The 24,757-nt window shown below is 53.9% G+C and overlaps 1 protein-coding gene across 4 annotated transcripts in view; it reads left to right on the forward strand.

Annotated features, from left to right (window-relative positions):
• Positions 1 to 12,935: 12,935 nt before the first annotated feature.
• SEPTIN3 (septin 3) overlaps positions 12,936 to 24,757 on the forward strand; it is a 29,906-nt gene continuing 18,084 nt past the window's right edge. Inside the window, exons 1-2 of one of the 4 annotated variants that reach the window (XM_030915084.1) lie at positions 12,936 to 13,721; positions 15,467 to 16,989. In XM_030915084.1, coding sequence (XP_030770944.1) covers positions 15,486 to 16,989 — 1,504 coding nt within the window. In that variant the 5' untranslated portion in view covers positions 12,936 to 13,721; positions 15,467 to 15,485. Of the gene's footprint in view, positions 13,722 to 15,466; positions 16,990 to 20,493; positions 20,784 to 24,757 lie in introns of those variants that run through there. The other 3 variants (XM_030915085.1, XM_030915083.1, XM_030915086.1) reach the window with 3 other exon arrangements.

Raw genomic sequence — 24,757 nt, forward strand, 5'->3', positions numbered from 1 at the left:
ACACTTGGCTAGGGCATGCAGGTGGCTGGGAGATCCACTCATCTCAGGGGCAGGTGCTGACAACTGGCAGCCATGGCAGCTGCAGTCAGGGCTGTGCCCCAGGGCTCAGGGGCGCAGGGAGACCAGAGGAGGCATCGCCCAACCTGTCCTTTACTGAGTGCCCTGCACAGGCCCCATCCAGGGATCAGTGAATCCTCACTAGGACCAGTGTAGAGGTGTTATCCCTTTCCCCTTCCATAAGGGAGGAAGCCGAGGCCCAGCGAGGTTAGGCAACTTGCCCAAGGGCACACATCCTGGCAAGAGACTCAACCAGAACTGCCTGTGGCTAAGTCAGTCTGTCGCCCAGGCTGGAGCGCAGTGGTGCGATCTTGACTCACTGCAACTCCACCTCCCAGGTTCAAGCGATTCTCCTGTCTCAAATAGCTGGGATTACAGGCGCGTGCCATCACGCCCGGCTAATTTTCGTATTTTTAGTAGAGATGGGGTTTCACCATATTGGCCAGGCTGGTCTTGAACTCCTGACCTCAGGTGATCTGCCCGCCTTGGCCTCCCAGTGTGCTGGGATTACAGGCATGAGCCACCACGCCCAGCGTAAGTCTCCTTAAAGGGTGACTAGGACCTGGGTGTCCCCATGGCGTGGCGACAGCTTTGTGCTTGCCCAGGAGGCCTGGGCTGCTGAGTCACCATCTGGTCTTGATCAGCCGCTTCCCCGCCCTTGCTCTAATGGACCTCAGTCTTCTCATTTGTAAAGTGATGCTTGGGCCTCCGGCTCTGTGAAGCCTGAAGGTCTCCCTCTGGATGGGCGGGACAAGGGGCACCTCTGCTGGCCCTCACTACCCTGTGTCTCCGCAGCCAAGGCCGCCGCGATGACGCACTTCCTGGACTGGTTCGTGCCGGTCTACCTGGTCATCTCCGTCCTCATTCTGGTGGGCTTCGGCGCCTGCATCTACTACTTCGAGCCGGGCCTGCAGGAGGCGCACAAGTGGCGCATGCAGCGCCCCCTGGTGGACCGCGACCTCCGCAAGACGCTAATGGTGCGCGACAACCTGGCCTTCGGCGGCCCCGAGGTCTGAGCTGACTTGCGAAGGGGATGGGCGGGCGGCACCGGGCGCCGTCCCCCAGCTCGCCCAGCCCGCCCAGCCCGGAGACCCCCCAAAGCAGAGGGAGGCCGGTCTTTTGGCCCTCCACGCGATCCCTCTGCAGACTGGGCTCTCCCGACAGAGGCCCCAGGTGCGCTGGCAGTGGAGGTGTCCGTGTCAAGCCGAGTCACCCAGAGCCCACTCTCCCAAGCTCAGGAGCATCCTCCGCTGGGCCCCGGTGCCTTTGTGCTGCGCAGCATTCTGCCCCTCCACTGGAGTCAGGCATGGCTATGGCTGCCTGTACTGAGCCTCCCGAGCCCTCATTTCTTCGTGAAATCCTGTTTCCCCACTCAGCTCCCCCGCCTCCACTCAGTGGCACCGGCCCTGCAGCTTCAGGCGGCAGGCGTCAAAGGCAACCCAAGGAAAGAACCTAAGAACCTCGTTTGGAGGGATGTCAGCTTGGGCCAGCCCAGCCGCACCCCGCAGGGCTCAGGTTTGGAACTGGTGAGGGTGTGTGGTGGGGGTGTGCAGAAGGGTAAGACGGTGGTAGAGGGTTGAGGAGGGGAGAGAGAGAGAGAAAGTCTGGGGGGAGCGGGAAAGCTTAGGGAGATGAGAATATGTGTACATGTGAGAGAGAGCGTGGGGGCCCCAGGCAGGACAGGAAGTGGTGGAAACGGGGTGAATTCTGTGGGCTGTGTGAGGACTGTCCATAGTGGGTCCCAACCCCCTCCCTCTGCTGGAGTTTCCTAGCCCTTACCCCTCCCCAAGACTGAGGCAGCAGGCAGGAGCCCCTACCTTCCCTCCGTGTCCTGTGCCACACTTCTGGGGCCAAGCCCAGCCGCCTTGAGCCAGGCCCCGCCAGACTCCAAGCCCAGCCTAGAACCCTCCTCCTGTGTGGAGACTCTGTTGCCCCACTTTGGACACAGATTGGCAACCTGCCTCACCCCGCCCCCCTTCGCTGGGGCTTCCATCTTAATTTATTCTCAATAATAAAGACTTCATGATGATCTCTGCAGGACTGTGTCTTTTCCTGAAAGGAGCATCATGTCTGTCAACTCACTGGGTCCTCATGAAAAATATGACAGCTCCATAGTCCCCATTTTAGGGATGGGAACACTAAATCTCAGGGAAGGTAGGCCAGGGCTTCCCAAGAGCTGCAGTACTGACATTCTGGACTGGATCACTCTTGGTTGTAGGGGGCTGTCCTGCCCATTGTAGGATGTTTAGCAACTCTGGTTTCTACACAGTAGATGCCAGTTGCTTGCCCCCTCTTCTGTTAGGACAATCAAAATGTTGGCTGGGCTCGGTGGCTCACGCTTGTAATCCCAGCACTTTGGGAGGCTGAGGTGGGCAGATCACCTGAGGTCAGGAGTTCGAGACCAGCCTGGCCAACATGGTGAAACCCCATTTCTACTAAAAATACAAAATTAGCCAGGTGTGGTGGCACATGCCTGTAATCCCAGCTACCGTGGAGGCCAAAGTGGGAGAATTGCTTGAATCTGGGAAGCGGAGGTTGCAGTAAGCCAAGATCCTGCCATTGCACTCCAGCTTGGGCAAAAAGAGTGAAACTCTGTGTCAAAAAACAAAACAAAACCCCAAAAATGTTAACTGGAACTCCTGGGAGTAGATTATTAGTTAGGATACAAATTCAGGCACAACCCAGATGCAAAACAAAGCCTTACACTGTCAACAAAAAGAGTCAACTCTTTTCAGCTGGAGTGCAGTGGCACGATCTCGGCTCACTGCAACCTCTGCCTCCCAGGTTCAAGCGATTCTCCTGCCTCAGCCTCCTGAGTAGCTGGGATTACAGGTGGCCGTCACCACACTCGGCTAATTTTTGTATTTTTAGTAGAGATGGGGTTTCAATATGTTGGCCAGGCTGGTCTCAAACTCCTGACCTCAAGTGATCCGCCCACCTTGGCCTCCCAAAGTGCTGGGATTATAGGTATGAGCCATCGCACCCAGCCAAACTGCCTTAGTTTCTCAGAGAGTTAGGGGTGTGAGGCTGGGATTAGAAGCTCAGTGCAGCCGCTGTTCATCCAGAAAACTCGGCTGGGTGTGGTGGCTCACGCCTGTGATCCCAGCACTTGGGAGGCCGAGGCAGGCAGATCACAACGTCAGGAGATCGAGATCATCCTGGCGAACACGGTGAAACCCTGTCTCTACTAAAAAAAATACAAAAAATTAGCCGGGCATGGTGGCGGGTACCTGTAGTCCCAGCTACTCGGGAGGCTGAGGCAGGAGAATGGCGTGAACCCAGGAGGCGGAGCTTGCAGTGAGCCGAGATCGTGCCACTGCACTCCAGCCTGGACGACAGAGCCAGACTCTGTCTCAAAAAACAAACAAACAAACAAAAAAACCCAGAAAACTCTTTCCCAGCCATGGTCAGAGGCGGGACTGAAAAGGGCCCAAGCCAATCTAGTTAGGAGTGATCATTGCAAGGGACAGAAACCCGACTCTCCTAGCTTGGCCAAGAAGACCAGATATCATGAGGACACTGGGGTGTTCTGTGCCTTTAGGATAGGAAAGTAGTGGGCTTAGGACAACTGGAGCCATGCCTGCAGACCCTCTCAGGATCCTTTCTCTTGTTGGTCACCACTGTCACACCCTCAGCATGGAAAACACAGCAGCCAGTTGCTGGCAAGTTCTGTACCTCACAGCTCCAGCCCCTGGAGCTACCAGTCCCTCACTCTGCCCCCACCGCAGATATCTCTGGGGTAGGATTCGTTGTCTCATTTTAGGTCAAGTGTCCATGTTAGGCCAGTCACCCAAGGCTGGGGCAGTGTCCTGTGGGTGAAAGTCTGTGGGTTCAGCGTGGGTCATCTCAGAACAAGGCAGATCCCCTGGGATGTAGGGAGAGGAAAAGGCAGGTTTCAGGAGAAATGATGTAAACTCCCCCACCCCACCTCAATCACAACAAACAGACTCTTTTGGAGGTAGATTTGGCTCGACTGGCTGAGCACTGGCTCAGCGAGGGAAGGCCTCCAGGCGTGATCTGGCCTGCAGCCAAGTTTGATTTGTCCCACATAGTGTTTTGAAAAAATGCAAATTAGTTGCCAATATTCACCAGTCAGGAGATTTCACACTAGAATCTCTTTTTCTGACTCCTCCTTAAAAATAAAAATTCTAGCCACAGAGAGTCTGAAGTGTAAATGTGTTCATGGTCACGAGCTTCACAGCCTGGGCAGGGAGGGTGCTGACTGTGACCCTGCCGGAGGCCTCAAGGTGGCCAGTCCTTTCAGGAGAGCCGCCTCCATTCAAGGGCTGTACCAAGATTTCTCACCCTAGGCTGCCATCAAAGGGAGGGTGAGAGATTCATCCAAGCACTCTGCTCTTCAACCTGGATCCTTTCCCAGACTTCTCCCCTGGGCTCATTACATAAATGTTTATTTACACCTGTTCTTCCCCTAAAAGATTCGAGAAGGTTTCAGCTGAAGGAGCCACATAACATAGGAGTAAGGAGGAAATATTTTAACTCTGACTCCTACTGTAATGCTGTTATTATTACTTGTCTCTAAGCCTCCTGGCAGCCAGAGGGAAAGGGGAAACACAAAGAGGTCTTTATTTGTTTATTTATTTTATTTATTTATTTATTTTGAGATAGAGTTTTGCTCTTGTTGCCCAGGTTGGAATGCAATGGTGCAATCTCAGCTCACTGCAACCTCCGCCTCCTGGGTTTAAGCAATTCTCCTGCCTCAGCCTCCCAAGCAGCTGGGATTACAGGCATGCGCCACCACGCCCAGCTAATTTTGTATTTTTAGTAGAGATGGGGGTTTCTCCACGTTGGTCAGCCTGGTCTCGAACTCCCGACCTCAGGCAATCCACCCTTCTCAGCCTCCCAAAGTGCTGGGATTACAGGCGTGAGCCAGCGCGCCCGGCCTTTTTATTTCTTTTTTAGAAATGGGTTCTTGCTATGTTGCCCAGGCTGGTCTTGAACTCCTGGGCTCAAGCAATCCTCCCACCTCTCAAAGTGCTGGGATTATAGGCGTGAGCCACCACACCTGGCCCATCTTTTTATTGTTATGTGATAGAAGGGAGAGATTCACTCTTCATGAAAGACAAATTATTTATTATTATTATTATTATTATTATTATTATTATTATTTGAGACAGAGTTTTACTCTTGTTGCCCAGGCTGGAGTGCAATGCGCGATCTCGGCTCACTGCAACCTCTACCTCCCGGGTTCAAGCGATTCTCCTGCCAGTAGCTGGGATTACAGGCACGTGCCACCATGGTCAGCTAATTTTGCATTTTTAGTAGAGACAGGGTTTCACCATGTTAGGCTGGTCTTGAACTCGTGACCTCAAGTGGTCCACCCGCCGTGGCCTCCCAAACTGCTGGGATTCCAGGAGTGAGCCATGGCACCCAACCTTTTTCTGGTTTTAAATAGGAAAAAGAAATGCTTCAGATGGGATAGTAAAAGCAACACAGTGGAGGGGAAGGAAGGTTTGACCCAGATGGCAGAGTCTCCATTGCCCATGGAGGCAGGATGTTTCTTCCATCTGCCAGGGGATGTCAGACGACTGGACTAAGAGTGATTCGAGGTCAAGACTTGATAATAGTAAATCCTATAAAACCATTGATTTAAATTGCACATCCTTGGGCAAGTTTCCTGAGCTCTCAGAAACACAACCACACATTTTTGTGTCAGGCACTGAGAATCACAGATGATTAAAGCCCACATAAATGTCCCCTGCCGGTGTCTGGCATTGTGCTCAGCTCCTGTCAGGTTCTCCATACAGACCTGTTCATTTCTTTTTTTATTTTTTTCCTTTTTTTCTTGAGACGGAGTCTCACTCTATCGCCAGGTTGGAGTGCAGTGGCACGATCTCGGCTCACTGCAACCTCCACCTCCCGGGTTGGAGCAATTTTCCTGCCTCAGCCTCCCGAGTAGCTGGGACTACAGGCATGCGCCACCACACCCAGCTAATTTTTGCATTTTTAGTAGAGACAAGGTTTCACCATGTTGGCCAGGATGGTCTCAATCTCTTGACCTTGTGATCTGCCCACCTCGGCCTTCTAAAGTGCTGGGATTACAGGCATGAGCCACTGTGCCCGTCTGAGCCCTGTTCATTTTCATATCACTCCTGGCCTACCTCCCTCACTGGGTGATGGCAGATGTCAAAGGAGATAGTGGGGAAGAAAGCACGGTATAAAAGTCGTGTATCACATAGCTATCCTCTTTTTTCCTTTTTTTTTTTTTTTGAGAAGGAGACTCGCTCTATCGCTAGGCTGGAGTGCAGTGGCACGGTCTTGGCTCACTGCAACCTCTGCCTCCTGGGTTCAAGCCATTCTTCTGCCTCAGCCTCCCAAGTAGCTGGGATTACAGGTACGTGCCACCATGCCCAGCTAATTTTTGTATTTTTAGTAGAGATGGGGTTTCACCATGTTGGCCAGGCTGGTCTTGAACTCCTGACCTCGTGATCCACCCGCCTCAGCCTCCCAAAGTGCTGAGATTACAGGCATGAGCCACTGCGCCCGGCCCATAGTTATCCTCTTGAACTCTACAGAGGCATGTCGCATACCTAGGCCTGGCACCAAGAATGTAATGGAGAAGAGGATATCCCTGCATCAGAAGATCTCACAAACTGGAGGGTACAGAGGTATAAACAAATTATTAGTAGTAGTAGTAGTGCTTTTTTCCTTTTTTTTTTTTTTTTTTTTTTTTTTTAGTAGAGATGGGGTTTCACCGTGTTAGCCAGGATGGTCTCAATCTCCTGACCTTGTGATCCGTTTTTTCTTTTTCTTTTTGAGATGGAGTCTTACTCTGTTGCCCAGGCTGGAGTACAGTGGCACAATCTCGGCTCACTGCAACCTCTGCCTCCCACATTCAAGCGATTCTCCTGCCTCAGCCTCCCGAATAGCTGGGACTACAGGCATGCGCCACCATGCCCAGCTAATTTAGTAGTAGTATTTTTTGTGAGGGAGTGTTACTCTGTTGCCCAGGCTGGAGTACAGTGGTGTGATCTCAGCTCACTGCAACCTCCGCCTCCCGAGTTCAAGCGATCCTCCTGCTTCGGCCTCCCAAGTATCTGGGACTACAAGTGCACGTCACCATGCTAGGGTAATTTTTGTATTTTTAGTAGAGACTGGGTTTTGTCATGTTGGTCAGGCTGGTCTCGAACTCCTGACCTCAAGTGATCCGCCCACCTTGGCCTCCCAAAGTTCTCGGATTACAGGTGTGAGCCACTGTGCCCGGCCAACAGACAAATTATAAAACTGTACCTGCCGCAAGAGAAGTATGTGTGCAGAACTAAAAACAGAACCGAAGAAGTGCCTAATTCTTGGGGAAGGGGGTTGTCAAGGAAGGCGTCCCGGAGGATATGACTAGTAATCTGGGTTCTGGAGGTGGAATAAGAGTTTTCCCTGCAAAGGGAAAAGAAGGCTGCAGGTATTAAGCCACGGACTCCGGAGAGAACCTAGTCCTTTCTGAGGACTGTGAGTGGTGTGGCCAAAACACAGAATGCAAGTGAGCCAGTGGCAGGAGGGCAGGGGGATTAAGCATCTAGAAAGTGGCTTTTCAAGGAAGGCTTAGACCCGGACAGAGAACCCGATGACCTTCCCATTACCACCTACTCGAGGAAGCCTTCCCTGGCCCTACCAGTGGCTTTCCACAATGCTAATCTTGTGTTGTGATTTTGTTCTCGTCAGTGGAGAGCAGTGACCGCATCTTCTCATCTTGGCTTATAGCCTGCCTGGCACTGGGCAGGGCCTCCTTGAAAGCTTGCCTGTGGCAAGAATGGGGCTAGTTTCTTTGGAATTCCTGCCAGGGGTTGCCTGTTTGCTTAGAAACCAAGATTTCAGAAAGGCTTGGAGGTTTCCTGGGCGTCACGCTATGTGCAGGTTTTTAAAATGCTTTGAGAGGTTTTGCAGAGTCCTGGGAGCTTTCCCATCATCTGAGAGCTGTCAGGATGTGGAAGGGCAGGTGTGTCAGGGTTCAACCCAGAACAGGAGGACAGGAGGCGGGAATGTACAGGGTCCCTGAGTAAGAATGGCTGCAATGTTCAGATTCCAGCCCTGGAGGGTGGCACAGGCTCCTCATTGTTCCGCCCCCTCAGTTCTCCACACTGGCTGAGTAGGAAGGGCTTGGGAAGGCTGAGAGACCAGCTTTGGGAGAAGAGCAAAGGCTACAGGCTCTCTCAAAAGACTATCACAGTCTCAGTCAACCACCCTTTCAGAGAACCCCTGGCAGGCAGAGCTTTTTTCTCCTTCCCTCATAAGGTACGAAGGGCTCAGTATTTGGAGCCTGGAGACCTGGGTGTCCAGCTACTGATTCACTGTGTGAACCTTGGCAGCTCCATTTCCCTCTATTTCTGCAGCTGTAAACAGCTGGAACTGATGAGAAAGTCAGAGGAAATCATGGAAGGATACATAAAAATCATACCTAAAAAAGGAAATCAGTGTGCCAAGGCAACAATTTGAATGGCTAACATGGACTGAGCTCATGGACTAGCAATTGCCCGTTGCAGTTTTTTGTTTGTTTGCTTTGAGGCAGAGTTTCGCTCTTTCGCCCGGACTGGAGTGAAGTGGTGCGATCTCGGCTCATTGCAACCTCTGCCCCTTGGGTTCAAGTGATTCTCCTGCCTCAGCCTCCCGAGTAGCTGGGATTATAGGTGCCCACCATGACACCCGGCTAATTTTTGTATTTTTAGTTGAGACGGGGTTTTGCCATGTTGGCCAGGCTGGTCTTGAACTCCTCACCTCAGGTGATCTGCCCACCTCAGCCTCCCAAAGTGCTGGGATTACAGGTGTGAGCCACTATGCCTGGCCCCCATTGCATTTTTTTGTTGTTGTTGTTGGTGAGACAGAGTTTGGCTCTTGTCACCCGGCTGGAGTGCAATGGTGTGATCTAGGCTCACTGCAACCTCTGCCTCCCGGGTTCAAGCGATTCTTCTGCCTCAGCCTCCCAAAGTAGCTGGGATTACAGGTGCCCACCACCACGCCCAGCTAATTTTTTTGTATTTTTACTAGAGCAGGGTTTCACCATGTTGGCCAGGCTGATCTTGAACTCCTGACCTCGTGATCTGCCTACCTCGGCCTCCCAAAGTGTTGGGATTACAGGCATGAGCCACTGTGCCTGGCCCCCATTGCATTCTTATAGCAACCATGCAAGTGGGTCCTCACTGCTGTTCACCAAAGGTTTCTGACTCTCTAGCTGTCAGCATATGGTAGGATTAAACTTCCCTGCCTCCTTGTGATGAGTGGGGCCATATGACTAGTTTTGGCCAATTAGTTGCAATTAGAAGTGAGTACAGGCCGAAGCATCTAATGGCTAGTCCACAATTTGTCACTCCCTCCTTCCCTCTGCCACATGACTAGCAATGCACTAGAAGGCAGCCTGGGTCCCAGAGGGAAGAGGGCACAGAGCAGAGCCTTAGTGGACCCAAATTACTGTGGACATGAGACATGGATGAGAAATCAATGTATCATCGCGGCCAGGCGTGGTGGCTCAGGCCTATAATCCCAGTACTTTGGGAGGCTGAGGTAGGAGGATCACTTGAGGCCAGGAGATTTAGACCAGCCTGGGCAACACGGCAAAACCCTGTCTCTACAAAAATTAGAAAAATTAGGCTGGGTGTGGCTCATGCCTATAATCCCAGGACTTTGGGAGGCTGAGAAGGGTGGATCACTTGAGGTCAGAAGTTTGAGACCAGCCTAATCAACGTGGTGAAACCTTGCCTCCACTAAAAATACAAAATTAGTTGGGTGTGGTGGCCCACACCTGTAATCCCAGCTACTTGGGAGGCTAAGGCAGGAAAATTGCTTGAAACTGGCAGGCAGAGTTTGCAGTGAGTCGAGATCATGCCATTGCACTCCAGCCTGGGCAACAAGAACAAAACTCCATCTCAAAAAAAAAAAAAAAGGAAAATTAGCTAGGTGTGGTGACACATGCCTGTAGTCCCAGCTACGCGGGAGACTGAGGTGGGAGAATCACCTGAGCCTGGGTAGGTCGAGGCTACAGTGAGCTGTGATTGAGCCACTGCACTCCAGCTTGGGCAACAAAGTGAGACCCTGTCTCAAAAATAAATAAATAAATAAATATGTTGTTATCAGCCACTGGGATTTGGGAATGGTTGTTACTGCAGCATAACTTGACTCATCCTGACTGATATAATCTCCATTTTACAGATGAGACGGGAGCTCAGGGGGATTGACTTGTTTGAAAATCACATAGTTTAACATACCCAGGCTTGAAGGACTCCAGAGTCTATGCCACTTGTCTGGGAGGCCACCAGGATGGTTTTGTGGTTGAGTGGAGGCCTCTGTTCTCTGAGGCCACTTCCAGGCCTATGGATCTTTTCTTGATGGGAAAGCACCATATGTATAGATAGGAGAGGGCCATTGTCACTCTGGGCCCCTAGAGGGCAGCTGAACCTTGTCCTGTAATTACTGGGCAGGCAGTGTCCTCTAAGCCTCTAAGCAGGGCAGATGGGCAGGAGGATGTGGAGGTGAACAAGACTCAGGCCTTGCTCTCAAAGCCCTAACAGCCTGGCAGGGAGCAAGATGGAGGAATTGTAGATCTTGAAGTAGAAGAGACCGACCACATGAGGGCATCTGATCCCTATTTTAAAAGGCAACTGAGTCCCAGAAGCACAAGTTAATCTGATAGACGTTGCCTGGTGAATCGTTGGCCAAAGTAGGGAGAGAACCCAGGGCCCCTGATTTCAGCCCAAGGCTGCTTATCTCACAGAGATCATGTAATCCAATGGGGCTGGACCCAGGCAAGTCTCCATTGCTCCAATCTGTCCCGGCAGAGCTGTGCCCTCTCCTTCCCAGCACCCTCTGTTCTTCCTTAAGTCAGGCCGGTCCTCAGGGCCTCAAAGCAAGGAAGCACCAGATAGCTCCCCTCCCCCATCCACTGGGATCCCAGTAGGTTGCCCTGGTAACCAGAGCCCAGCCAAGTTTGAGAACCTAAAGCTGTAAGCGGAGAGAAAGGATAAGAAGAGGGATGGGGGCCGGGCGCGGTGGCTCACACTTTTAATCTCAGCACTTTGGGAGGCCGAGGTGGGCAGATCACGAGATCAGGAGATCAAGACCATCCTGGCTAACACGGTGAAACCCTGTCTCTACTAAAAATACAAAAAAATTAGCTGGGCATGGTGGCAGATGCCTGTAATCACAGCTACTCAGGAGGCTGAGGCAGGAGAATGGTGTGAACCCGGGAGGCAGAGCTTGCAGTGAGCCGAGATGGCGCCACTGTACTCCAGCCTCAGTAACAGAGAGAGACTCCGTCTCAAAAAAAAAAAAAGAAAAAAAAGAAGAGTGATGGGTGCTAGGCCCACACAATCACCATTCAATCATTAATTCATTCATTTATTATTTCTTTCTAAAGAAATTTACTGGTCGGATATGGTGGCTCATGCATGTAATCTCAGCACTTTGGGAGGCTGAGGCAGATGGATCACTTAAGGTCAGGAGTTCGAGACCGGCCTGGCCAACATGTTGAAACCCCATCTCTACTAAAAATACAAAAATTAACCAGATGTGGTGGCATATGCTTGTAATCTCAGCTACTTGGGAGACTGAAGTAGGATTATCCTGAGGCTTGAACCCGGGAGGTGGAGGTTGCAGTGAGCCGAGATCCCGCCACTGCAGTCCAGCCTGGGTGAGAGATTGAGACTCTCAAGAAAAAGAAACTTGGCCGGGCGCGGTGGCTCAAGCCTGTAATCCCAGCACTTTGGGAGGCCGAGACGGGCGGATCACCAGGTCAGGAGATCAAGACCATCCTGGCTAACACGGTGAAACCCCGTCTCTACTAAAAAATACAAAAAAACCAGCCAGGCGAGGTGTCGGGCGCCTGTAGTCCCAGCTACTCGGGAGGCTGAGGCAGGAGAATGGCGTAAACCTGGGAGGCGGAGCTTGCAGTGAGCTGAGATCCGGCCACTGCACTCCAACCTGGGCCACTAAGCGAGACTTTGTCTCAAAAAAAAAAAAAAGAAAAAGAAAAAGAAACTTACCGAAGCCAATTCTTGTCAGGCCGTGGGGCCCAGAGAAGATCCAGGCCCTTCAGAACTGAGCTGTCGGCCGTGCATAGTGGCTTATGACTGTAATCCCAGCACTTTGGGAGGTGGAGGTAGGAGTATTGCTTGAGCTCAGAAGTTTGAGACCAGCCTGAGCAACACAGGGAGACCCCCATCTCTACAAAAAATAAAAAATTAGCTGGGCATGGTGGTGCATGCCTGTGGTCCCAGCTACTCTGGAGGCAGAAGCAGGAGGATCGCTTGTGCCCAGGAGGCTGCAGTGAGCCATGATTGCGCCACTGTCTTCCAGCCTGGGCGACAGAGTGAAACCCGTTCAAAAGAACTAACAACAACAACAAACGAAACAGAGCTGAGCTAATATGGTAGCCACAAATTAAAGTAAAAAATCCAGTTCCTTGGTCACTATAGCCACATTTTAAGTGATCGGTAGCCATCTGTGGCTAGTGGCTACTGTACTGGACAGCGCAGACATAGAACATTTCCATTATCACTGAAAGTTCTATTGCCCAGTGCAGCTCCAGAAGCTTACTCGCTAAAGAGAGACACACAGGAGAGTAGACCAGACAACACAGTGTTGTGTGGGCTGCAATGTCCTCCTCGGCAAAAAGCAGGTGATGAGGCGGAGATTAAAGGAGATGCCAGGAGAATGTTTAGCCTAGTTCCTGACTCAGGGTGAGTGCTCAGAGGACATCTGCCATCACTGTAGAGGATAGTACTATAGGATCTGTTTACATACCCATCTTCCTAGCAGACTGTGAGCTCCGCCCAGCCTTGGCATGGTGCCGGGCACAGAGCAAGTGCTCAGGAAATAGTAGCTGTTATCAGCACCATCGTTGTTATCACCATTGCTATGACAGAGGCAGCCGGGGACTGTGGGAACACAGAAGAGGGCTCCCATCCCGGCCCCAGGGCCAGGGGCTGCTGAGAGTCTGCATTGCCAAAGCCAGACTGGGTGCCTTTGTGGTCCCCTCAGGGGCAGGCTTAGGGGCCTCTTCACACCCTTAGGGTCTGGGTACAGGGTCCAGCTGGAACAAGCTGGGGCTCAGGAAATAGTTGTTGAAGGAGCTCTAGCCTCTGGGAACTCCAGCCTCCTTGAGGAAAGACCAGGTGAGTGGGCAAGATGGCCTGAGGGTTGCAGAGCTGAACAGGGCATGAAGGGCACAGAGGGAGAGCCTGAGGAAGATTGGTGCTGGGACCATCAGAGTACAGCCATATTTGGAGTATCCCTGTTTTTACTGCATACTTCCCAGGCATCAGAGTCTGTGGGAGACAGAGCAGATTTGGGGAGGGCAGGCTGCAGGGAACCACCCTGCAGGTGGCCGTGAGTGCCAGCCTGGCCATTACCAGCCTCCCATGGCTCTTCAGGATTCCAGAGGCTCAGAGCAGCCATTCACAGCCGCCCACTCCTAGGAAGCCAGCTCCTCCCTGCACCAGAGCCCAGTCCAGCCCAGTCTCCGGGGGATGTAGCTGGTGGGACAGTTAGCAGAGGGCTGGGCCCTGTGCCTGGAGACTGTGCTGGAGGCTGAGCAGGAGCCGATGAGGGGACCAGATAGACAAGGCCCCTAAGCTGGCCACCATGGCCAGACTCCGGGTAAAAGGGAGGTGAGGGGCCTGCGTGTGCCTTATCATCCACTGGATCCTTCTTGTCCTCTGATCAAGGTAGGTGTGTGTGTGTGGGGGGTGGGGGGTGGGGTGGGGAAGGACCAAGCAATCCATGGAAGATGGGAGTGCAGTGAGGGGATGGGGGTCGGGTGACGCCCTCGGACAACCTGTCCTCTGGCCTGCTCTCTGTGTGTGGGTGTGCACACTGAGGGGAGCTGTTTGTGGCTAAGTGCAGGGTAAATGTGTGTGCCCAAGTGTATGTGGTTGTGTAGGAGCAGGCAGGAGATCAGGGCTGCAGCGATAGGCCAGGTGGGAAAGGGTTGGAGGCCAGGGCAGTCTTGGATACAAATATATGACAGAAGAGGGATGTGGGGCTGGGGGCACCATTGTGAGGGGTGATGCCTTCCCCGTCCCTGCTCCAGACCTCAAGGACCTGGCTACATGATTACTCCCCTCCCCATGAACCTTCTGGAACTGACTCCTCCCACCAGCCCTGGCCTTGTCCCCCAGCTGCAGGTCCCAGCCTGCTGTGTTAAAAGCAGCCAAACCAACTTTGTTTCAGAGGGTGAGTTACTTGGAGTCCAGAGTGGCAGGGAGTGGCCATCTACTAAGACCATAGCCAGAGTCCTGAGCTTCATCCTTGACACCCCTTTGTGCCTACTCCCTAGCCCGGGCAGTCCCGCTGCTTCTACCCCTGTGCAATGCAGCCTCCTCCAGCCCCAGCCCTAGCCCTGCCCCTTCCACAGCCCACGGAGCAGAGAGTTTCAACTATGTCCTCATGGGATCCTTGCTTCAATCCTGCTCCCCTCGGATCCCTCCGTCACACTGCCCCTGAGTGCCGTTCCCACTTGCAGATCTGAATGGGTCACATTCCCTGGCCTGAGCATTGCTGTAGCCTGGCCTGGACCCTAGCTCACCTGCAGCCTTGGCTCTCCCCTCCCTGCTAGATACAGCCTAGGAGCCCCATGTTGGATTTTCAGAAAGATGCCACACTTTCTCACCTTTGGGCCTTCTGTAGGAATAGCCCCAGCTCAGGTCTAGCCTCCCGCCTTTTTACCCCTAATGCTTAGCTTGGCGGAGCCCTGCCTACTTCCTTGCCTGGCATCCCTGGGCACGGCAGGCTCTCCAAGGGCAGGGACCATGGCTTGTTCACCAGATAAGCTCCTTCTGTGAACACTCACTGCCTCTCCATTTCCCAACCTCACCTTCTCCGGGGCTGGCTCTCTTTCCGACTCCAGCACTAGGCCAGCTCAGGGCTCTTCTTTGGTTCTGGGGCTCCAAGCCAAATTGGTCCTCTCTCATCCTTCTACCTGGACACCTGAGCTCCTATGTTGGCTGCTGTGGGTGGGAACCCACAACCCTTTGGTTCTTTCTGGAACAGAAAGGGAGAGAGATCTCCAGTAAGCACTGCCCTCCTCTGGAGTCCCTGAACATGTATACGACCTCCATAGAGCTGTCCACAGAGATGGGGGCCACACTCAGGCTCAGGCAAAGGGAGATGTAAGCCCGGCCTGAGTTCCCCCATGCAGGAGGCAGACTGCTCACTGGATGTGCCCACCCCACTGTGTGGTGGCTGGCCAGGGGTGGGTGGGTATGAGGTACAGGTCGGTCTGCAGCAGGTAGGAGCCATAGGGGGACTGAAGGAAGTTACATGTGCCCTCCACTAAGGACTGGACAGTCCCCAGAACCAGGCCCCTTCAGACCTGGCATGCTCAGCTGCTGGTCAGGAAGGGGAGGACTGAGACCTCCAGGCCTGAGCTCCTCACCCCTGCCTGGCCTCTTCTTTCTGTTGATTGCCTCAGGGGAAGACAAACAACCTGGATGGACCACGACTTGGCTCCTTCTCCTCCAGAGATGCAGTCGCATGGAGCTCCAGGCCCGGGAACCTCCTTCTCCCATAGCCATGTGCTGGGGCGCCCTACCCGCCCCTCGAGACTCCCTGGAGGAGGGTCCCCCCTCACCCCCGTCCTCAGGAAGACCATCCATTTGGATACCTTCCCCCAAAGCCATATCCCACAGACCTCCAGTCGGCTGGGCCTTGGAGCCAGGACCCGGAGTGTGCCCCCACAGGAGATGGGGATTGCTCTGGGGGCTTCCTTGAGCCCCCTGCCCACCAGCAGCCTTGTACCCAGGAAGCTCAGCTCCATCTCCTTGACTCTCCGTCAGAACATCCAGGTACGGTCCCTGGATCGCCCACTTTCTCACTGGGAAGAGTTGCCTATCCCAGGAAAGAAGGCTGCTCCCCATGAAGGAGAGAGGGTGTCCTCGCCAGGCTCACCACCTGTGACCCTAGTGCCAGGGGGCAGGGTCCACTCTGAGGGCCCAGGGAACCCAGGTCTGACCAAATCCAGCAGGATGCTTGCCACGGAGAAGCCCCTGGTGAGTTCCTACCTGGCCTTACCTTTCCAATCCCGGTTAGCCCAGAGTGCACCAGTCCTTGCAGAGCCAGGCTCGGTAGGCCAGGGGCACCTTGTCTCAGTGACTGACCACACGCCTACCAGAGCTTCTCCAGGAAAAGGCAAGCCCCGGGCCAGGGGGATCCCCAGACCCCGGGGGCGTCTCCAAAGGGCCAACGCGGCTGTGAATCTGACTGCTATGGATACAAGGACAGACACAGCCAGACATTTAGCCACAGTGGCCACCAAGAGACCTAGCTTGGCTATCAATTTAGCCACACCAAACACATCTGGACTGGACACAGGCACAGAGTTCCCCGCTGTGGATATCAAGCTGGGCACAGCCAGAGACTTATCTTCAGTAGGGACAGTCAAGTCAGGCAAAACCACAAACTTGGTTACAGCAGGCACAATCAAGCCGGGCACAGCCATGAATCTGACTACAGTAGGGACAACCAAGCCAGGAATGGTCATGGATTTGATAGCCTCAGACCCAGACAAGCTGGGCAAAGCCATGGCTACAAGAAGCACAGCCAACCCAGATATGACCACAAAGGGCACAGCCATGGATTCAGCAACATCAGACGCAGTCAAGCTGGACACAATCACAGCTACAGTGGGCACCACTAGGTTGGAAACAGCCATGGCTTTGGCCAGAGTAAACAGAGCCAAGCTGGGCACGACTATGAATTCTCTTGCTTTGGACACAAGTAGGATGGGTACAGCTCTGGGTTCAGTTGTGCCAGTAACCCCAGACCCAGCCACTGGGAAGACCACACTGGGGAGTGTTAATAACCTAACCATATCAGACGTTGCTACATGCCTGCTAATGCCAATCAGATCCACAGACCCAGCCCTAGACCACACTAATGCTGCCATGGACGGAGCCAGAGAGCCTGCCTCCCTGGACCTGGCCACAGAATCCAAAGGTAAATGCAGAAACTTGGTTGGGGATGGACTAGGCTGCCAGCGGAGGTGGAAGTGGGTGAGCTTGGAGATGGCTCATGCTTGCATGGGTTGGGAAAGGGAGGAAGGACTCTAAGGTCAGAGTTGAATGGGTTGGGAGATAAGGAAATGGGGGTTGTAGGGCCAGACATAGGGACTGTACCCTGAGCTGGGTTATAACCTGCCAGTCTGAGGTCAGGCTGAGGGAAACTATCAGAAAGAAGGTTTTGGCCGGGTGTGGTGGCTCATACCTGTAATCCCAGCACTCTGGGAGGCTGAGATGGGAGGACTGCTTGAGGGCAGGACTTCAAGACCAGCCTGAGCAACATGGTGAGACTATCTCTATAAAAATTAAAAAATAAGGGTTGGGTGCAGTGGCTCACACCTGTAATCCTAACACTTTGGGATCCCCAAGGTGGGCGGATCACTTGAGGTCAGGAGTTCAAGACCAGCCTGGCCAATATGGTGACACCTCATATGTACTAAAAATGCAAAAATTAGCCAGGTGTGGTGGCACATGCCTATAGTCCCAGCTACTTGGAAGGCTGAGGCACGAGAAGCACTTGAACCTGGCAGGCGGAGGCTGCAGTGAGCCGAGATCATGCCACTGTACTCCAGCCTAGTGACAGAGTAAGACTCTGTCTCAAAAAATAAAATAAGATAAAATAAAATAAAAAATTAGCAGGGCATGGTGGCGTGCATCTGTGGTCCCAGCTACTGGGGAGGCTGAGGTGGGAAGATTGCTTGAGCCCAGGAGGTCGAGGCTGCAGTGAGCCATGATTGTGCCACTGCACTCTGGCCGCCTGGGTGACAGAGCAAGACCTTGTCTCAAAAAAGAAAAAAAAAAAAAAGAAGAAGAAAAAGGAAAAGAAAGGTTAACAGGGGTAACTTGTGGAGGAGCAATTATGGTGAGTCCTCCTTTTAGCATCTCCTGGGGTTCTTTGTTCCCTGAAGAGGTGGAATAATCTGGTGATCAATAGGTGTGTCCAGCTTTAAAAGCAGTGGCTCACAGCTGTAATCCCAGCCCTTTGGGAGGCTGAGGCAGGTGGATCACGAGGTCAAGAGTTCAAGACTAGCCTGGCCAAGGTGATGAAACCCCATCTCTACTAAAAATACAAAAAATTAGCCAGGTGTGGCCGGGCACGGTGGCTCACGCCTGTAATCCCAGCACTTTGGGAAACTGAGACGGGCAGATCACGAGGTCAGGAGATCAAGACCATCCTGGCTAACACAGTGAAACCTGGTCTCTACTAAAAAATACAAAAAATTAGCCAGGTGTGGTGGCGAGCGCCTGTAGTCCCAGCTACTCGGGAGCCTGAGGCAGGAGAATGGCGGGAACTCGGGAGGTGGAGCTTTCAGTGAGCCTGGATGGCGCCACTGCACTCCAGCCTGGGCGACAGAGCGAGACTCCATCTCAAAAAAAAAAAAAAAAAAAAAAAAAAAAAAAAAAAAAAATTAGCTAAGTGTGTAGGCTGAGGCAGAGAATTGCTTGAACCCAGGAGGTGGAGGTTGCAGTGAGCCGAGATTGTGCCACTGTACTCCAGCCTGGGCAATGGAGTCTCAAAAAAAAAAAAAGCAAGCCTCCTACTTCCTATGTGAAAATACTGACTAGCACTTTAGGAAGTTGTGATTTGTCTAATAGATAGTCTCTGCAGCCTCCTCTGAATGTGAGATAATGACCTCACCTGAGACTTTCCAAATCCATTTACACTCAGCCTTTTAGGAAGTATCTGCTGCTTAAAAGGTGCCTTACCTGGATGCCTCTTTCTTGGTCCCCCACCCCCAGCCCTTTAATCCTGAAAGGTAAGTTGGAGCCGTGTATATATGGAAGTCCTACACAGAACTCTAAATAGGTCAACACAAGGGCTGAACATTCATTTGGTCTTAGAAAGCCTGTGACATGCCTAAAGTCACACCAAAGCTGGCTGGTGGCAGTAAGCTGACTGGAATCCAGATTGTTGAAATTTCTACTTTGGGCAGCTTCATTTCCAACATTTCAAGGGCTCAGAGTTTCTGGGTCTGGAAAGGTGCCTCGAAGGCATCCAGTCTAACGCCTGAATTGAGTCTTTAGATTGTCAGACCCCTTTCCCTCCACTCCGCACACTCAGTCTGGGCACCTCACCTAAATTCTAGTCTTTACTTCTCCCTACCAGACCTCAGCTCTCCCTCCTTCTGCAGCCCAGCCCTGTCTCCTGAAGTGCAGATGTGGGCAGCCAGCGGCTAGCTGGTTTATCTACCAGACATCCCGGATGTCTCCTGGACATGTCCAGAGGTAGCCCTTTTCTTCTTGAACTGACTCCTGCCTCCCTGATCTCACTCTCTCAGCTGTAGGCATCGCCTAACCTTCTATCTGGTGCCTAGAAACCTGGGTATCCTCTTCTTCCTCATCTCTCTCTTGCCATCTCATCCAGTCTATTTCCCACCTTGTTGATTTACCTCTTCAGTACTCAACTATCTGGCTGGCTGTCCTCTCCTCTCCATCCTTCTGCCCCTGTGAGGCCATCTCCCACCCACTGGGTTGTTCCCCGTCCACACACAACTGCTGCAACGACTCACATATTGAATGGCAGCACTTTCGGCTTAATATTCGTCAGTGACTCACCATGACCTTCCATTAAAGTCCAGCTTCCAAGGCTGCGTGTGGACTTCTCCAGCCTCTTATTTAGCTCTGCACACCTGTCTGGAATTTTCTCTGCTTCAGTGACACCAAGGACTCTGGGCTGTCCACCAGCACCACACAGCTCTCACCTCTGGGCCCCCTCACCTCCGCTGTCTTCTCTTTGCAGAATGCCTCTCCCTTTCCATTCTTCCCTTCCACTCCCATTTGTCTTTCCATCTGGCCCTCATCTCCTCCAAGAAGTCTTCCAAGCCCCCTCTCACCCAGGTTGCCCACCTGCCTGCACCCTCAGTCCCCTGTGTGCACCCCAGCCCCTGCATTAGGACATTCCATCTTCCTGTTTCCTCCACTAGACCTAGAACCTTCAAGGGGAGGGATGGTTGTCCTCACCCCTGTGCTCCCAGGGCCTGGCAATATGCTGTCCATTAGTATCCACTGAATGCATGACATTTTTTTCTAATGGGCAAATTGAGGCTCAGGGAAGTTCCTGGCTGGCTTAAGATTATTGGTTCATCATCCCGGAGCAGGGCCTGGAACCCGGGCCCCTGACTCAGGGCTCTACAGGCACCCGCGCAACACCCCAGCCCCCGCGTGACTCACGCGCGCTCACGGCCGCCCGCAGTTGCCACTGGTCCCCTGCTCCCACCGCCCCTCCCTGCCGCAGCCTAGCGGGTAAGGGGCCGGGAGCGGATCCAGGGGGACAGATGGGACTGGGGCGCAGGCACCTTTCCGGCCCGGGCACCTGGAGCCCGCGGGTGCGGCTCCTGGGCCGCCCGCAGCCTGGACCCGGGGCCCGTTCCCGCGTGCGGGCGCGGGCGCCGCGGGAAGGGGAGGGGCCCTCGGCGGGGCCGACGGGCGCGCGGTCACGTGATGTGGGTGGCAGCGGCGGCGGCTGGCAGCAGCGGCAACGGTGCGCGCGGACAGGGGCGGCGCGGCGCCGAGCGAGCAGAGGCGAGGTCCCGGGCGGGTGCGGCGGCGCGGGGCGCAGGGGCGGCGCGGCGGGGCCGCGGGCCGGGCGGGTGGGAGGACAGCACGAAGGGGCGAGGCCCGGCTGCAGGGGCCGCTCGGCCCGGGGGAGCCCGCGCCCCGCTCAGCCTTGCAGCCCCGCGCCCGGAGCATCTCCCTGGAGGAACGGAGACAAAGGAGGATTCATGTCCAAAGGTAGGGCGGCCGGCCGGGCCACCAGCACCCGCCAGGAGGAGGCTGCGGCCCGGACCAGTGCGGCCGGAGGCGCTCCCGGGGGAGGGTTTCCGCGCCGAGGAGCCCACGCGCCGTGACAGATGCGCGGACACACGCACACACGGTGGCACCCACCTCGAGGGAGACAGTCTCGCAGAGGGGCAGATACAGGACGCGGGGAGACGCAGGGACCCACGGACACGCAAGCAGGGACCCCGATGGGCACAGAAAGCCCCACGCTGGAGTACACCAAGACACGCACACACACACACACCACGCACAGGTGCCAGGGTCATGCCAGCCGGATGAGAGACCTGTTCACTGATACATACGTCCCCTCTCCCCCAACCCCCACAGGCACACGCTGAGACAGGCACCAGCTGGTGGTCTCCAAGGGAACCCGTTGGCCTCTGGAGGACTGGGATGGGGGAAGGGGTGTCCCAGGGCCCTCCACTCCTGCGAATGGGAAAGGACTGAGAGCTTTCGGTGATTCCTTTTCCCAGAGCCTAGGGCTGGAACTGGGGTGGGCTGGAATTGCCTCTGTGGGGGGTGGTGGGGTCTTGAAGGCTGCTAGGGGCTGAGGAAGATCCCCCTTCAGGCTGGAAGGAAGAGGGGGGCCTGCACTAAGCAGGTGCTATTTTGGAAAGGTCCCCTCCCCCAGCTGCCACCTTCCCACAGAGGGGTGGGGTCCCTGGGCCAGACAAAGCCAAAACCATTCATTTGCCCGTAAAAGGAAGTGCCAGGGTGTTTGCTTAGCATGGGAATGGAGGGGCTGTTTCTGTGGGGGACTTGGCTGCGCCCAGTCAGGTGGATGGTGCCTCTCCCTGGAGCACTGATGGGGCAAGTAGCTTCTGGCAGAGGGTGCTGCAGGCAGATCCCCCTTCTCCAGGGGCCCTGGGAGAGCCAGGAGCTGAGGGGGGCCCCAAGGACTGTCTAGCCAGGATGGCAGACTTGAGCTGCACCCTGCTGTGAGCCCGACCTGAGCTCTTCCCCATCCTTGGGGAGCCCCCCTCCAATCCTGGTTGCAGAGGAGGGAGGAGGTCTCAACAATTCTACTCTCTTGACTGTGGCCAAGACAACAGCCATTGCTCACTGAGGGTCAGCTGCTCTGCACTGGGAGAAGCATCTGAGGGAAGAGAAAGGTGATGTCTCTGATACCTGCCTCACTCTGAAGCTCTCATTCACTCATCATTCATTCATTCATTTATTGAGGAGTGCGTGTGGTATGCTAGGTAGACTGGGGCACAGAGATCAATAAGACATGGCCCTGCCCTAAAGAAGGGTGAGAACTAGTATGTATTTGTGCCAGATAATTTACATCCTTCATTCTATATAACCTTCATAGCAACCCAGCAAGGTAGGTTCTATCTCCAGTTTTTTGAGCAGAGAATGAGGCTCACCAGGGTCACCCAGCCAGGATTCAAGCCTGGGTCACCTGCCCATCTGAGGTTGACATGGTGGGATCAGGGGAGCTGTAGGGGCAGAGGATGGAGCTACAGAATCCAGCTCCAGAGCAGCATTGGTTCTGTGCCCCAGAGGTCTTTATTTGTCAGGCACCCTTACCAGCCAGTGGGTACTTGAGGGCAACAACCTTGTCTGGGGTACATAAGTGTCCTTGGAATTTAGCCTAGGGCTTGGCTGGTGTAGACCCCCATTTGATAGCATAGGAAATGGCCTGCATGGGATGGAATGAATGAATGAATGAATGTGATGAGTACCAGAATACCTGCAGCGGGTACAGAAGAGGGCCATTCACATCAGATGGCAAAGCAGAGGCTTTCCTGGGAGTAGCAGTGGGGCTGAATGCTGGAGGAGGAGGAGGAGGAGGAGGAGGAGAAGGAGGAGGAGGAGGAGAAGGAGGAGGAGGAGAAGGAGGAGGAGGAGGAGGGAGCCGGGGTTGGAGGGGGGAACAGGATCTTCCAGCAAAACTTGTGGCACTGTGACCTGCACGTATTTTCTGTACTTGGGGCTGATGGGTGGCTTGTTAGCATGTGACTGGCATGTCATTGGTATGTGGTGGGGAGGCTGACTTGGCAGCAGCACTCTGTACCGTGCACACAATGGGTGCTCATATGTGCTTGCTGGAGGGAATGAAAGTGAGGTCTACCAGGTCCTGGTCCTGCAGCGGGCCTGTGGTAGCCCCTAGATGCTGCTTGGGAATCTGGTAGGACCCTCTCTCCATCAGGGTCTATCTTTTGGGAGTGCTCCTTTAGGATGCTGCAGTTGACAGGCCAGGGCTCAGCAGGCCATGGTGAGAACAAACACTTTATAGGAATCTTTACACAACCTCTCATAGTAAATACAAGGCATACTTTCCAAGTACCTAAAATGGGGATAAGATCACCCCCCGCCAAAACCACGTGGCTCTATCTTATAACACAGGTTGAGACCAAATGGGCTCAGCTGCAGAGGCATAAGGGGCAATGGAAAGGCCCAGCTTGTGTGAGCAGCTGGGCAGGAAAAATGGGGCATTGGTCCCAGTGCAGGTGTGCTGAGTGGGGCCTGTGAGCCACGTGCAAGAGTGGAGGAGCAGGGCCAGGCTGCTGAGAGTCAGCTGCTGCAGGGCTGAGCCAATCTTGCTGCCGTGTGGAGCTGCCTGGCTGGGAACAGCTTCCTGGGAAGCAAGAGAGAGCCATGCCAGGCCCTGGGGAGGTCCTGAGGCTTTGGCAGATTTGTCTGTGCCTGGGAGTGACAGAAGAAAGGACAGTTTCCCATTGGGAGAGAGAGTCTTGCCAGTACCAGTGGAAGGACCAGGTGGAGAGAGATGAGAGTAGACTCCTGGCTGGGTTTAGGGGCGGGAAGGGAACACTCCTGTCCCCTCTCCCTCTCCTCCATCTGCTGCTCCATCAGGCCTCCCTGTAAGGTTGAGACTCTGCAGGGTGTTAGTCATGAAACATAGGATTCTAGAACGGCAGAGCTGGAAGGTGTCCTCAAGAGCACATGGAGTCCAATAACCATGCTTGTGTAACTGGCATCTGGGGACACCTTCCTTTAACCAATGCTTTCACATGTACTGTTTCATTTCCCCTACAGACCTGAAAGGGGCTGGGGCGAAAGGGTCTGGGACCTATTGCTCAGTGCCTCTTCTTTTTTTTTGAGACAGCGTTCCACTCTTTCTCCCAGGCTAGAGTGCAGTGGCACAATCTCGGCTCACTGCAACTCCATCTTCCAATTTCAAGCAATTCTCCTGCCTTAGCCTCCCCGGTAGCTAGGATTACAGGCGTCCGCCACCATGCCCGGCTAATTTTTGTATTTTTAATAGAGATGGGGTTTCGCTGTGTTGATCAGGCTGGTCTTGAACTCCTGACCTCATGATCTGCCTGCCTCAGCCTCCCAAAGTGCTGGGATTACAGGCGTGAGCCACTGCGCCCGGCCATTGCTCAGTGCTTCTAAGCATTAAGTCTCATGAATGCTCACCACAGTCTTAGTGATGATCCTACCATTTTATAGAGGGGGATGCAGGCTCATAGTGGGGAGGTGGTCTTCCCAAGTCCACAAAGCTGAGAAGTAGCAGAGCCAGGCTCTTTCCACTTCACCCCACACCCCAATCGTATGGATGGGGAAATGGAACTGCTCTATTCTAGAACCTGCCCTGGTGGCTAGTGGCCTGATAAGAAAACCCAAAAATTTCTCCTGTGTGTGAACACACCCATGATCCACTAAACCCAGGGAGATGTTTGCCCTTCCTCACTAGGGAGGGGTTGGTTCCTCAGCCTCCTCTTTCATGTGCCATCCACCACTCCAAGAGCACACTGTGTCCTCTTAGGCAAGTGATGCCCTCATTTGGTTCTTATCGCCTCCCCACTGGTCCCACAGATTCAGAACAATGGCTGGGAGGGTGTCTGGGCTCCTCCAGGCACAGACCCCCTACTCTGCAGTGGTGCTCATGGTACAGAGAGGACATCGAGGCTGGGAGACGAGAGTGATGGCCACTTTTCAGAGAAGGGTAGCCCTGT

Source organism: Rhinopithecus roxellana, chromosome 13 (assembly GCF_007565055.1).
Source record: "Rhinopithecus roxellana isolate Shanxi Qingling chromosome 13, ASM756505v1, whole genome shotgun sequence".
In the NCBI taxonomy this organism is placed as follows: Eukaryota; Metazoa; Chordata; class Mammalia; order Primates; family Cercopithecidae; genus Rhinopithecus; species Rhinopithecus roxellana.